This window comes from Aphelocoma coerulescens, chromosome 8 (assembly GCF_041296385.1).
Source record: "Aphelocoma coerulescens isolate FSJ_1873_10779 chromosome 8, UR_Acoe_1.0, whole genome shotgun sequence".
In the NCBI taxonomy this organism is placed as follows: Eukaryota; Metazoa; Chordata; class Aves; order Passeriformes; family Corvidae; genus Aphelocoma; species Aphelocoma coerulescens.
In genome coordinates this window covers 16,040,108-16,052,848 of record NC_091022.1, presented here as the reverse complement: position 1 = coordinate 16,052,848, position 12,741 = coordinate 16,040,108, and the positions used below count along the sequence as shown (strand labels likewise).

General features: G+C 37.1%; 1 protein-coding gene across 9 annotated transcripts in view; it reads right to left on the bottom strand.

Annotated features, from left to right (window-relative positions):
• BCAR3 (BCAR3 adaptor protein, NSP family member) overlaps nt 1-12,741 on the bottom strand; it is a 96,684-nt gene that overhangs the window by 40,273 nt on the left and 43,670 nt on the right. For 8 of the 9 annotated variants that reach the window (XM_069022727.1, XM_069022728.1, XM_069022729.1 and 5 more), the window contains one exon: nt 10,148-10,472. In XM_069022727.1, the coding sequence (XP_068878828.1) occupies nt 10,148-10,472 (325 nt within the window). Of the gene's footprint in view, nt 1-10,147; nt 10,473-12,741 lie in introns of those variants that run through there. The other variant, XM_069022736.1, reaches the window with a different exon arrangement.

Sequence of the window (12,741 nt, the reverse complement as noted above, 5' to 3'; positions counted from 1 at the left end):
TCATTGTATGAGGACCCCTTCAAAATATAACTAGAGCTGGCTGAGATGAGAAAAGGGAACGGAATTCAGCTGGTACTGAATGCTGTTTCTCCACTTCCCAACACCTCTAAATGACAGTCAAATGTGTGGGAAGAATTAAAAGATTTTTTTAGAAAAGCCCTTTTGAAGTTGTCACCATGAACAGTCACTGGTTAAAATGAAAAAAAAAAAATCCTTATAAGCAACTTGAATCATATTTCTGGTATGACAAACTAAATACTGTTATACTGCCAACTTCAATTCCTGCATGAATTTGAAGACAATGAGCAACCAAACATGAAAATTGGGTAAAGAAAACTTTAACATCTGCGTAACTAGTCACTCTTCGAAAATATTTGACAAAATTCTTACGTACTCAAAATCAATGCTGTAATTGAAAAGCTGAATCCTGGCGTTCAAGCCTGACATCCATTATTCAGTTCAGTGGGCACCAGAGAACAGCCAGAATCTCAGTAACTCAGACATAAACTGTTTTTCAGACTCTGCTGTTTGTCCAATAGCTCTCTATATGACTTCAATAAAAAAATCTTTAAGCAGATATCCTGTAATCTTTAGCTGTTTGATTCTATGAAAACCTCCACCTCTCCAACATTGTACATTACCTCTTCTCATCATTGTTGCTATCAAAAATCCTGCAACATGCAGACCTTGACACACTAAGCCCTATTAAGCATCTGCTTTGTCCAGGCCCTTGGCATCCTCACAGACCAATCAGCTACAATTAAAAAATTAGCTATGATAACTTTAACAAAATTTAAGTGCAGACACAACAGTAACATCAAGTTGCCCAAATCCTCATTATCATTCAACTCCCATATTACAACCATTCTTACAGTGGTGGAAACTGCTGAGTGGCCCTGAATCAGCTTGGTGCTACTTCACACTTTTATAACTGGGAAAAACATTGGGACACACTGCCAGTATTTGATGTATGAAAACATGTTTGTTCATTTATTTTAAAGTGACTTTTGCTGGGGACATTTTCAAAAACATCCCCTTTCTACCCCATTGAAAGACAAATCATGAGAAGAACTATCTTCTCAATTGTTCCAACACCAATAGTGCCAGTGCCAAATCTGAGTAAAGGCAGTAGAGGCTCAAAGGCAGCCTGAGGCCCTGAAAATGTACCAAGCTGTTGCATGGCTGCTAACACAGACAGAACCGCTGTAAAATGACCAGATGGGATCAAATATTTCATCAATTTGTGTCTTTGAAATCTCTCCATCTCAGTAGATTTTTGAAATACACACTACTTAAGTATGAAGGTGCAAGTTTAAGCATGCTGGACATGATGTGTTCCAGTATATGTAATGCAAACTGATGTTATTTCTACTGTAAACTGAAGTAAAAGGTCCACTGATTTTATCCCCCAGCAACTTCTGCTTCTCACACGTACTCCTGCTACATTCCTAAGGGCATTCCACTCTTCTGTCTACAGCTGCACAGCACCATGGGCATGACTCATTCAAACACCAGTGGAAACAAGTGCAAAGTGCTATGACTGTGTAATGACCTGCAGTTCACACAAGAACAGCAGGGACTCTTTGGTGATTAAAACTCAAGAAGAGATGACACGTACTTTTCCTTGAATTAAATGAAATCTCAACTTACTCCTACTTGTTCAGAATGTCCCAGCAGAGATAATGTTTCAGCCATTTACTTTTACCACTTCAATCTGCATCCCTCCAACTCGCTCTGGTTTACCTATTGCAGCAGAAAAATCGACACCATTTTTTCTACCTTTTCCAAAAGACTGTTTCTGCACCACACACAGTACCAGTCTATACAACCTGTTCAAAAGCTCAGACTACATATATCCATTCTTTTTTCTCTATTTTCCTTAACATTTAGGTTTACCAGAGCCAAAACTATGTCCTTCAAAGCCCTTCTTAAACCTTTTATCCCAAGACCTATTCTGTCAAAGTAGTGGTTGGGCAGCAAGACTATTGCTTATCCAAAACAGACACTGCTACTACAAAGTTGTTTATGTATGTGCTGTTGCCTGTTGACTTGTATCTTCAGCTGGCAACTCTTTACAGTGAGTGTTTTAGTTGCTGTGCAGTTATCCCGAATCCAGCACCACAAAATTTTAAGTGTTCAAAATCAATACAACCTTATAAAATGAATATGCATGCTCCAAAAAACCACAACAAATCTTTAGCAGAATCACAGTCTCCATTAATTAATCTGAAATTAATCTAATTCTAGGAAGAGTTTATTCAAAAAGCATGGTTTTTCCACTTGGCTAACATGTCTTTCAGGAATGTATATTTGGACTGAAATATAGGAATGCTAATACTTTGCTTTGGCACTAAGAAGACGATAGTGAAAGAATTGTCCTCCCTGTCTATTCCCTTAGCCCAATTTAAAAAGCTTGTCGCATCAGATGCCTCTCTGCACTAGATATGGCAAGTAAGCATTAGGAATATACTCCCCTATGTAACATTTAACTACTATTTAGAGCATAAAAGGGACAGAAAGGAAAAGAAATGTTCACATATGAACAGGAGGCAAGATGAGGAAGCAATATAGCACTTGGTACAAGTGAATAGGGCACTCCATAACATTTACAAAAGAGATCACAAAACATCAGAGCTAGGGAAGGAACTTTGGGTGTGATGGAAGGAGTAATTCAAGAAACTTTCCACTAATACAGTGTACTCCTCTCAAAGAAGAAAACAGCCAGAAAAACTTGAAGTTTTCGGGAAGTTTTTGAAAAATAACAATGACTAATTTTGATAGGGGCTTTGAGGGATTTGGGCTCAAGTTTACCTGGCAAGTCATTCATTAACAATAAGGTCATGATCCCACAATTAATTTCAAACAATGATACAACTGCATTCATCCCATAAGGCACTTCAATTCCTCTGCTCAGAAGGTGAAGAACTGTGACTTAATTAATCTCTAATACTGGAGGGATGGTTTCTCTTTTTGAGACATTTTGTCCTGTTTTCCTCATTTCCCTCTCCCAAGATCCCACATGGGCAGATTTCCAAAAATTGTCACCTGTAGCCAGTTTTCCAAAATCCCCATAAAAAGCAAGAAGTGAAGCATTTGTTCTGCAGGTCTATGTCCACCAAGCAAAGAAAGAGGACGTGAGCATCAAATGGTAACAAAGGGGTGAAGTAGAACTTCACAACAGAAGAATCTGAACCAAACAATGGACAGAGGGGCTAAAAAGAAAAAGTAGACAAGCCAAAACAGAACCAACCCCTAGAGTTAAAGGATAAGAGGATTTGATACTGAATGTAAGCAGATAACATTAGCTATTCTCTGCTTATCCAACACAGCATTCCTTCTACCACAAACATCTACCAGCTTTAGCGGGTAGCTCTGCTCCACCTCTGAGACAGCAGAGACTTGCAGGTGCACACGAGAACAGGACACATCAACAGAAAGAATGGGAAAATTTGTGACAAAAAGCATGAAGTATTGGCAACATCTAAGGAACTCTTCCTTTTGAAAAACCTATGCATGGAAGAAGTCAATGAGATATAAGTAGCCCCAAATTCGACACACTTGCGTTACTCTTATTAAAGAAACACAACAATATACTCACAAACAGTTTGGTTCAGGTCTTTTTTAAAACAAAGCTCATACTAAGAGGTAGTTTTAGGCATTACACCTTAACCATAACTATTTTTACTGTCAAGATTTTGTGGTTTTACAGAAATTCCTCCCCACCCTATCCTAAAATTTAAAATGGAACCAAAGGTATCAAGCTTCCTGTTAATCTTGCAAATATTTTCATACCTGAAGAACTACACTGCATTCTATAAACAAAACCCCCCCCAGTATTACTCACTTCACACATGAAACATAAAATACTTATTTTACTTGATATATTAAAGTCTTGATAAAAAATTATTTTAATTTTCAAAGTGCATCTAATCGTACAAGTGCACACACAGTATTAATTTGAAAAAGTAACACAAATTAAAATTGAAATTATCAAAAAAATAATGTTTTCAAAATCACTAGTTAGAACAAAATAAATGCTGTCTAAATACCTGATCCACCCCATTCTCCAAACCCAATGAAAAACAGAATTTGCAGCATCTGGAGAAGCAAAACAGGCTTCTGGCTGCAAATTCTGACAAGGATAAAGCAACTCCTGAATAGTGCTCTCCTCACCAAGAACAGCTTTGCCAACTCTTTTCCCTTATAATTCAACTCTCAATTCAAGGACTTCAGCAGGCCTCATCTATTGTGGTCATACCCCTAAGAGAACAGGAAAAGTTTTGGGAACCCAGAATTCAGTCATTAATAGCTTTATACTTCAAGACTAACCCTGTACCAGCTTCCAAATGTACTGCTCTCCAAGGACAAGGTCCTGTAGAGAATAGTGAGCCTGCTCAGGTTTATGCTGATGAAGTTACCCTGCTAATGTCAGTGTCAAGGCTAAAATTGGACATATTTTTATTTCTTCCTGGACAGTTATGCAAGACAAGTATGCGAAGATCATCCAGCCAAACATGCAGAGCCTTGAAGATCAGAAATTCAGAAGAGAACAGAACATCCTAAACAACCTGATAAACTAATCTCCTCTGGAATAACTCTCTGCTACAGCAGTATGAAATCCAGTTCTAGCTGAGAGCACTTCATCTGAAACAGCTGACATAGAAAAGAGGTAAAAAAGTCTGCTGACCAGTATTCAAGAGACTGAAGTCTAGCGAAATATGCAGTCACACAAACCACACTCTCAGAACTACAGAAAATAAGTGTGTTCTTTGCACCTGTGTGTAGATAATTAGGGCCAGCCTATAAAATACACTTTCGTTTACAGGTTATTTATCACATTTTCGTCTTTTGCAATAAGGTTCAATGAGCACTGGAAGATGCTAGAGCTACTGGTCTGCCCACTTCCTTAGTGAAAGAATCAAGCTAATCAAAATCTTTTCTTCCATGGCTCCCCACACCCACCAGACTGAATTTTTCTTTTTTAACATGCTTGAACCATGTCAAAAAAATGCTGGATATGGACAGTTCACACTTGAGATCCTGGCAGAGTAAAAAAAACTGTTATGCCTTGTCTACCTACAAAAATGAATAGTTTGTAGCCACATCAATAAAGAAGTAGTGTTGTTAAATACAATCACAATTAGGACTTAAAGCATAGCCAGGAATTTACTGGGCTTGAGAACAGAAAACTAAAACCAAAGCAAAGAAGAAAAGATTAAAATTATATCTCTGTAGTTACAACTCTACACTTCAAATTCATACACAGTTAAAACTAAAGCTTCAAAAACAGGAAGAAAAAAAATCGAATTCTGACCAGCTGGTGGGTCAGAACCTCTTATGAATAGTGATAAAGCACCCAGGGCATTATACATTATTTAGAGAAATGCACGAAGTATTTTGATTTCAAGCCAGTTTGAACAATACAACCCTACTGTTTATCAGTGACTCCATTTTTCAAATGTCTGTATAGACAAAGGATGGAATTTGAACAAAAAATTGTCTTTACAAGCACAAGCAGATGAAACAGCTACTGGAAAGAGAGCTAGTAAACAAATTAAACCAGCACATATTCACAAACATCCTGTATAATGTGAAACAGTCAGTGAAAATTAATGTCAACTTTGTTTTAAGGCTTTAATTATCATGAAAACTTAAGCGTGATCATTTCTGGCAGATGGTGTGTTTCAACACTTCCTAGGGGTAGGCTCAGCAGAGGGAAGATAGTGATTTAATGGAAATGTATGACCACAGTTTCTCCCCAAACACCCAAAGCTCTATTCTACAGACTCCTATACTACACATACAGGGTGAAGACAAAGTTAATTCATTTTTCTTTCTTTCAAATACTAAACTTCTCATGCATGTACTTTTAGCAGTTAAGTATCTTTTTTAAAAAGTCTGAATTGAACACTAGGGCTTCTGAAACACTAAGTGCTTTAAAATAAGCATGTAACTCTACAAACTGCATAAAAAAATTAATAAACTTATTTTTAAGAAATTGTGTCTAGCTTTGATTTTATTACTGTGCTAGATTGTCCATTGTAAAATTTACATTAAATTCTTTCAAAGCATCATGCCCATCAACAACATCAACTCTGTGCAAATCCAGATCATATTTCTGACCTCTTTACAATATCACACTGGAGCTGCTATTAAACTGAATTTCACTTAATTTTGTTGTAAACCTTGTTTATTTAAACAGGAATACAGGCTATTTGCAGGCAATAGAGGAATTACCAGTACTAAGAAAGGAGTATCTTTTCTTTCCTTCACTGTCTTTTAACTGACTGTGGAGATCACATATCTTTATTAGCCTGACTCCCTGACAACACAATGTTGAACCTATCATACCACTTGCATTACTTCTCTCCCCACATAACAACCTTGGAACCTGTTTGACAGTGGGGTATCAAAGACACATTTCTTTCTCACAGTGTTCTGTGATTCTTGTATCTTGCAATAGTACTAATTTCAACTCAAACCTTCAACTCAAACTGGAGAAAAAAATCTTCAGAATATGCCTCATGATCCTCTCTTCTTTCCCTGGTATGTGGTTTGGCTTACCAATAGAGTAACAAGTGTCAGCATGAGAGAACAAGAGGAGATGGCCTCAAGTTGCACCAAGGGAGCTTTAGATTATTAGGAATCCATTTATTAGGAAATTTTTTTCCACAAAAAGGACTGCCCAGAGAAGTGGGTGGAAGTACCATCTCTGAAAGTGTTCAAAAAACATTTGGATATGGCACTTGAGGACATAATTTAGCGGTGAACATGGCAGTGGTGAGTTTAGGAACAGAGAATACTACAGCTGTCAGCTTACAGTCCAAGAAGCAATCACTTGTTCTGCTATCTCTTGCAATCACACTGCGTCATGAAACAGAGAGCACGGTATCAGTACTGGAATCTAGTTTTGCTTCGGGATATTTGCAAAAGTCTTTGCTCTATTCCATCTTCTTAACAATGTCTCAGAAATTCCTTGCATCTCTACAATGAGATAACATTCAAGTATGTTTATATCAGAGCCAGTACCAGACCCACAGAGATAACTACTGTGTTAACCCAAGACTACCTGAGTACTGCTGACATCCAGCTGAAATGGCACAGAATGTCAAAACAGGCCTTTGACAGTTGCCTTTATTACTACACTCAAACTTACTGCAATAGTGATAATTCTGCAATGCTTTTAGGTCCTGTTTATTTGAGGGACATTTGGCTGCATTAATGAAAAAGCATGAAAATGCCACAAGTCTGCTAAACTTTATTGTCACTCATGAAGAACTATGATCATCCAAGTGCATTGGAAATTCTGGGTTTGCTGATGGCAGCCACAAGACACGGGCCAGAAAAGAAAAAGCTACTGCTTCTAGCAAATGATGGGAATTTGAACAATTTTCTTTTAAATAAAGGTATCATAATACAAGGCAAAGCTAAATAAAGATAACCCGTGGACCACGTGTCAAAGAGAAATTACAATTAAACTTTATTTGGGTTTAATTATCAATGTCAGATAATAAAGAACATTACACAAAAGCAGCTTTAGTTTTACATGCTAAAATGAGAATTCTCTTTTAAAAGTGAAGTTCTTCACTTTCAAGAGTGAATTCTATTTTTGCTAATAAAACTACCTTTCAAGAGCTCAGCTGATTCTAATTTTGGCCATTTAATTATTTCCAAGAGACTCTCAAACTCAGATGTAAGCTTTCTCAAGAAAGAAAACTTTTTTCCCCTTGAACTAAGTAACTAGCAGAGATGTACATTCACAAACCAAGAAGAGAAGACAATCTTATTGCATTGAAAATTGACAATATAATTTCTCCAAGTTATCAGAAGAATTTCAGAATCAGAAGAATTCCATTAGGGAATGGAACACAGTTCATTATTGTTTTCCTATTCTCATCGCTCTGGCTTATTTTTTGTTTCACAAAATAACGTGATGTGTATTCATATGTTAAAGAGAGTATTACTTTGAATTCTTAAAAAATGTTATCATAGTAATGTTTTTTAAATTAGAATTAATCAAACAAACAATGACATGACTGAGCCAAAGTTCAAAATAATCATATCCATGTGCACATGAACACTGCAATCCTAATGACTATTAGTTCTGGCCCACTGGCATCAAACACAGCACTTGGGTTGCACAGTGCATCCTGAAAATGTTTCATTAAAATGTGTACTCACACGTTCAGTTTTTGTAAACAGCATTATAGCAATGAAAGACTGACGTACTCCTGAATGAGAATATTCATGTAATGTTACACTGTTTCACAAATTCCTACACTGAAGTAACAGGGCTTTTTTTAAAAAAACACTAATAAGGAAACATGGACTCCCCTACACTATTAGGCACAGGTAATTTCAATGTAAATGTAAGCATTAGAATGCATACCTTAGCATATATGACAAAATGCTTACCACAGGCTAATCAGACTTTCTCTCTCAATTTCCCTTTAAAGTAAACGAATGAAAAGTGCAGTGTCATTGCAAGAAGATTCAAAAAGTGATGTATTTGCTGACTGTCAAGTTGTTATTGTTTTCCGCTTTAACACAACTGTGCATCCAGGTCATGGAGCAGAACATTTTACAATGGATCACATAATGATCCATTGTAAAAATTAAAGAAACCAATTGTTAGAAGTTGTTAGCATAGCATTCAGAGTGTATTTTATCAAAGTAACGGAAAGATCAAACAGGGACAGCACTTGCTGCTATGACTCAATAGGCACAAATTCTATTCACAGGCTGCATTAATAACATCCTTTGAATCTCTTTATTAATTCAAAAGCATTATGTTTTCATTCTGACCAGCAGACCTTCCTGACATTTTCCTCTCAAGCATTCTGTTCGTACTCTTACTGGTTTGCTGAAGTGTTCTTTATAGGACAAGGTTGTCATATTCATGTTATAAGACAAGGTATCAGTAGGATTTGGTCTCTCAAGAAAATAATATTTAGTAACTGCTCTTGAAAAAGAAGATATAAAATAAAACTTCAGTGTATATCACCATATTTTTTTCACAGCAACACCCCAGGCTGGCTTGCGCTCTCTAAAAGTATGCAAATAAAAGAAACAAATGAGTTTTTTTTAAAAAAAATTATGTTTTAAAACTTATCATATAAGCAGGTACATCTCAGAGATCAGTGACAAAAGAATACTTAATCCACTTAGGTCCTTTCTTCTTTTAAAATTAATGGGGTACAGAGAAGACTTCTTTTTAGGTGAGAAGAAAGCTTGATCCCATAAAGCACAAGCAAAAAGCATAAAAAACCCACTCTAGACACACAACCTTACTCACAAGACTTGAAAACCAAAAAATTGTAGTGATGAACACAGCAAGACTGTAAATCCTAATTCAGAGCTCGTAATTTGGATATATTTTCTCAGCCTTTAACTCCATCAGCCAAGCAACCAAACGTTCTCTCATTTCTATGTCTTTAACTGATCCACTGCATTACACTGAATTTTTTCTTGTGTTAGCTGGAAATTTTTTCCCCATTGTATAGATGTCAATACCAAAACGAAAAAAAAGGACATTTACAAAATTAATTACTTTTTGTAAGCAATGAATTATCAGTGATGATAACAGATTCCCATAAGAAAGGTTAGCTGTAAGAGTATAGGTTTTTCTCAAGAGTTATGCATATGTTAACTACAAAGGCAGGAATAATAAATAGGGATAATTTGTCATTAGCTCAGTGTACATGGGGTTCCAGTAAGTCTTTCATGAAGAAGGCTTACACACAGCTCTAGATTTGAGGCAGCTGGAACACCACTCTCCTTTTCCTCAGCCCTCCATCCATATTGCATGGAATACAAATCAAAACCAAGTTTGAGCAGTTATGACTTTTTGATTAAAATTGCTCTGTTGCAACAATGCAAAGGGTCATATCAAAGCAATTCACTGACTTAAAAAAATTTCCTCCATGGGAACAGTACACGCAATATTATACCTTTTAAACATGCAGAGGCAAGACACAGTCATTTAAAATTGTTTACGTCTTCCATCAAGACCTAAATTGAATACTGGGGGGAAAACTTAAGAGTTATAGTAAACAGCTGTATCTATAACTGGGCCTTCAGAGGCTTAGAAGAATGTGTAATAATATCTATGCAACTAACATATGCAAATTAAGGTTTTACAACATACCTGGCATGGAGTTCGCTGCTCTTTCCATTTTCTGGAGGGTACTCTTCTATAACATCCTGTACAAAAGGTGGCTGCTGCCGTGTTCTCATGTAAGGCAACATTCCCACGTGGCTAAACATATCACAAGACCGAGTGGGAACTGTCCCCTTCTTCTTCCTGGGGAGAGTGCCGTGGATAGAGATGCCTTGAAAGGAGTTTGAGTGATGCTCAATTGGTGAAGGTTTTGTGGTCAAAAGGTCCATGGAAGAAGCTAATGAGAACTGGTGGTTCACTGGGCCGTTTCTAGGAATACTTGAAAATTTTCCTGCAGCTATCATTTTTGATTCTGGAAAAACAAAACCAAGATTTCTTAGTGTGCATCAATCATGAAAGCCCCCACTTAAAGGAAGTTAAGTAGCATGACTAACAAAGGTATCTGAAACTGAACTTTTGCTTTGCTTTGAGGCAGTCAGATACCTCAAGATCCAGTCATGCTGCTCCCAACTGCACATCAAGCACACATGTATAACTTTATACATGTTAAAAGTCACTACAAAAAACAACAAGTCTGGACAAACATGCAAGAGCAGGCCCTGAACAATTCTCCATTTTTATCCACAGAGTTCCTCTTTTTTGCTTTTTAACATTCTCTGAAGACTCAGACATCAACTTTGAATCACTGACAACAAGTAAAGTTTTAAGAACATTTTGTCAAAAAAATAAAGGACACTACAGCTTGGTTTGAAAGAATATGTTTTTAAACCCAGAAGCTGGCACACTGTGAGGAAAAAACTGTTGCTAAGGAGTCTTGCTCAAGTAATAAATCTAGCAGATAACTGGTCACATATTTCTAACAGGCTGTAAACTAAACGGCTCTACCCAAGAGATAAGGGCAGGAGCAGATTACTGGAATTCTCTTCTTCAGCATGCCCAGCCTGCTGGCTCAAATCGTTGTTGACAGAGAGATTTGCATAGCTGTCAGTCTCTGGTACACTCAATTACAGTCTGCCATACAGTACAGGTTTTTCTGTTATCGTGAGCAAAAAGCTTTGTGAGACAAACACTTCAGGCTCATTAACAAATTACTGTTCTGTTCCTCAAAAAATGCTGCCCTGTGCTCAGTTTATAGTTTTGTATTACAGAAGACAGGCTGCCTTATCCTATGCAGTTATATTAGCCTGCAAAAGCCTAACAGACCTAAAGGGCAACCAGTCCTGTATTATTTAACCTAGGTGTTAGTCAACCAGGTGCTTCCCACAGAAACTGGAACAGCCACAGATGCTGCAGAGATTGATATGAAATCAGAAAGCAGAAGCACTTTTGGAAATAACAGTTATGGACAGAGGGAATCTGTTCTGACCTCAGTCAAGTTTCATGCTGAAAAATAAGAAGAGCACCCCGAAGGCCCAGGAGCCTGGAAGTCAGCTGCTTACAGCTGCATAAGAATTCCTCCTGGTTTGGGGAATGCACAGGTGTTGCAAGGAAAACAGAGGTGCCTCTATAGTGCACCCGCTCCCTTCTCCAGCCTTAGCATCACAGCTACCATCAAAATGTTTCTGTGCTAAAGCTACTGTTACTTCTACTCAGAGGTTATCATAACAGGCTTAGTTTCACAGTAATGCTAAAGCTGATCTCAAAGTATGTAAAAATTCTGCTTTTTCCTGCCAGCTGCACTGCAGAGATTCACCAGCTGAATAGGGTTTTCAGACTTCAACAACAAATCCCTTCCCAATTCTCCCTTATTGAAAGTCCTACAATAAATACTCAGTAATTAATTTTTTCTTTTTTATTCTTCCATTTGCCAACCCTCTGTCAGAGCACAGGTACTATGTACTATAGCAGAAAAGTCTCTGGAAATAGCACTTCTGCCCAGGAAGAACCCAGCTGACTCTGGTCACATCTCTTGATGAAAAGAGTAGAAAAGATTTGAGGTATTAGCAAAGAACTGACATTTTTAGTCACGTGGATCCAAATAAAATACAAAATCCTAAAGAAACCAAAATACACTCTCACAAAAAATCTGCCATAAATTATCACATAGGCCCTTGATATGAAGTAGTAAATCATCTCTCCATTTATGATGAGGTTGAAGGACACAATTTCTGCTAGTTTCAGCTAGTACTAAAAATATCACATAATTATTTCACAATAATTGCTGTAAAGTCAGCTTTGCATTATAATTGTTCCAAGCAAAAGAACTGGTCCACAGATAGGAAGATCTAAAATGCAAATGCTTACCACAAAGCTGAAACCTCCTCTAGCTAAAGCAAACTGACTGAGCTTGTTTCTTGTAAATTCAGCTTTGTTATTAGAACAGAATGATATAAATTATTTCCAACAATAGAGGGAAAAAGAGACTTCTTACAGTTCACACAACCATTTGAAACTCAACTTTGTGTATTCATTGTAGAAAAGCAAGAAACATAGTTTATGGAATCTGAAAAAGTGGAAGCTAGCTGGCTCATATTGTACAAATCTTGTTCTCCTTTCAGGGGCTGCTCAGAGTCTGTACTTAATTATTGTACTTTCTTATTGGTTTATATAAAAACCATCCCCAAACCTCTGAATTCCAACTGTTTTAGTTCAGGTTATCCAGTGAGAAATTTTCTCTTAGC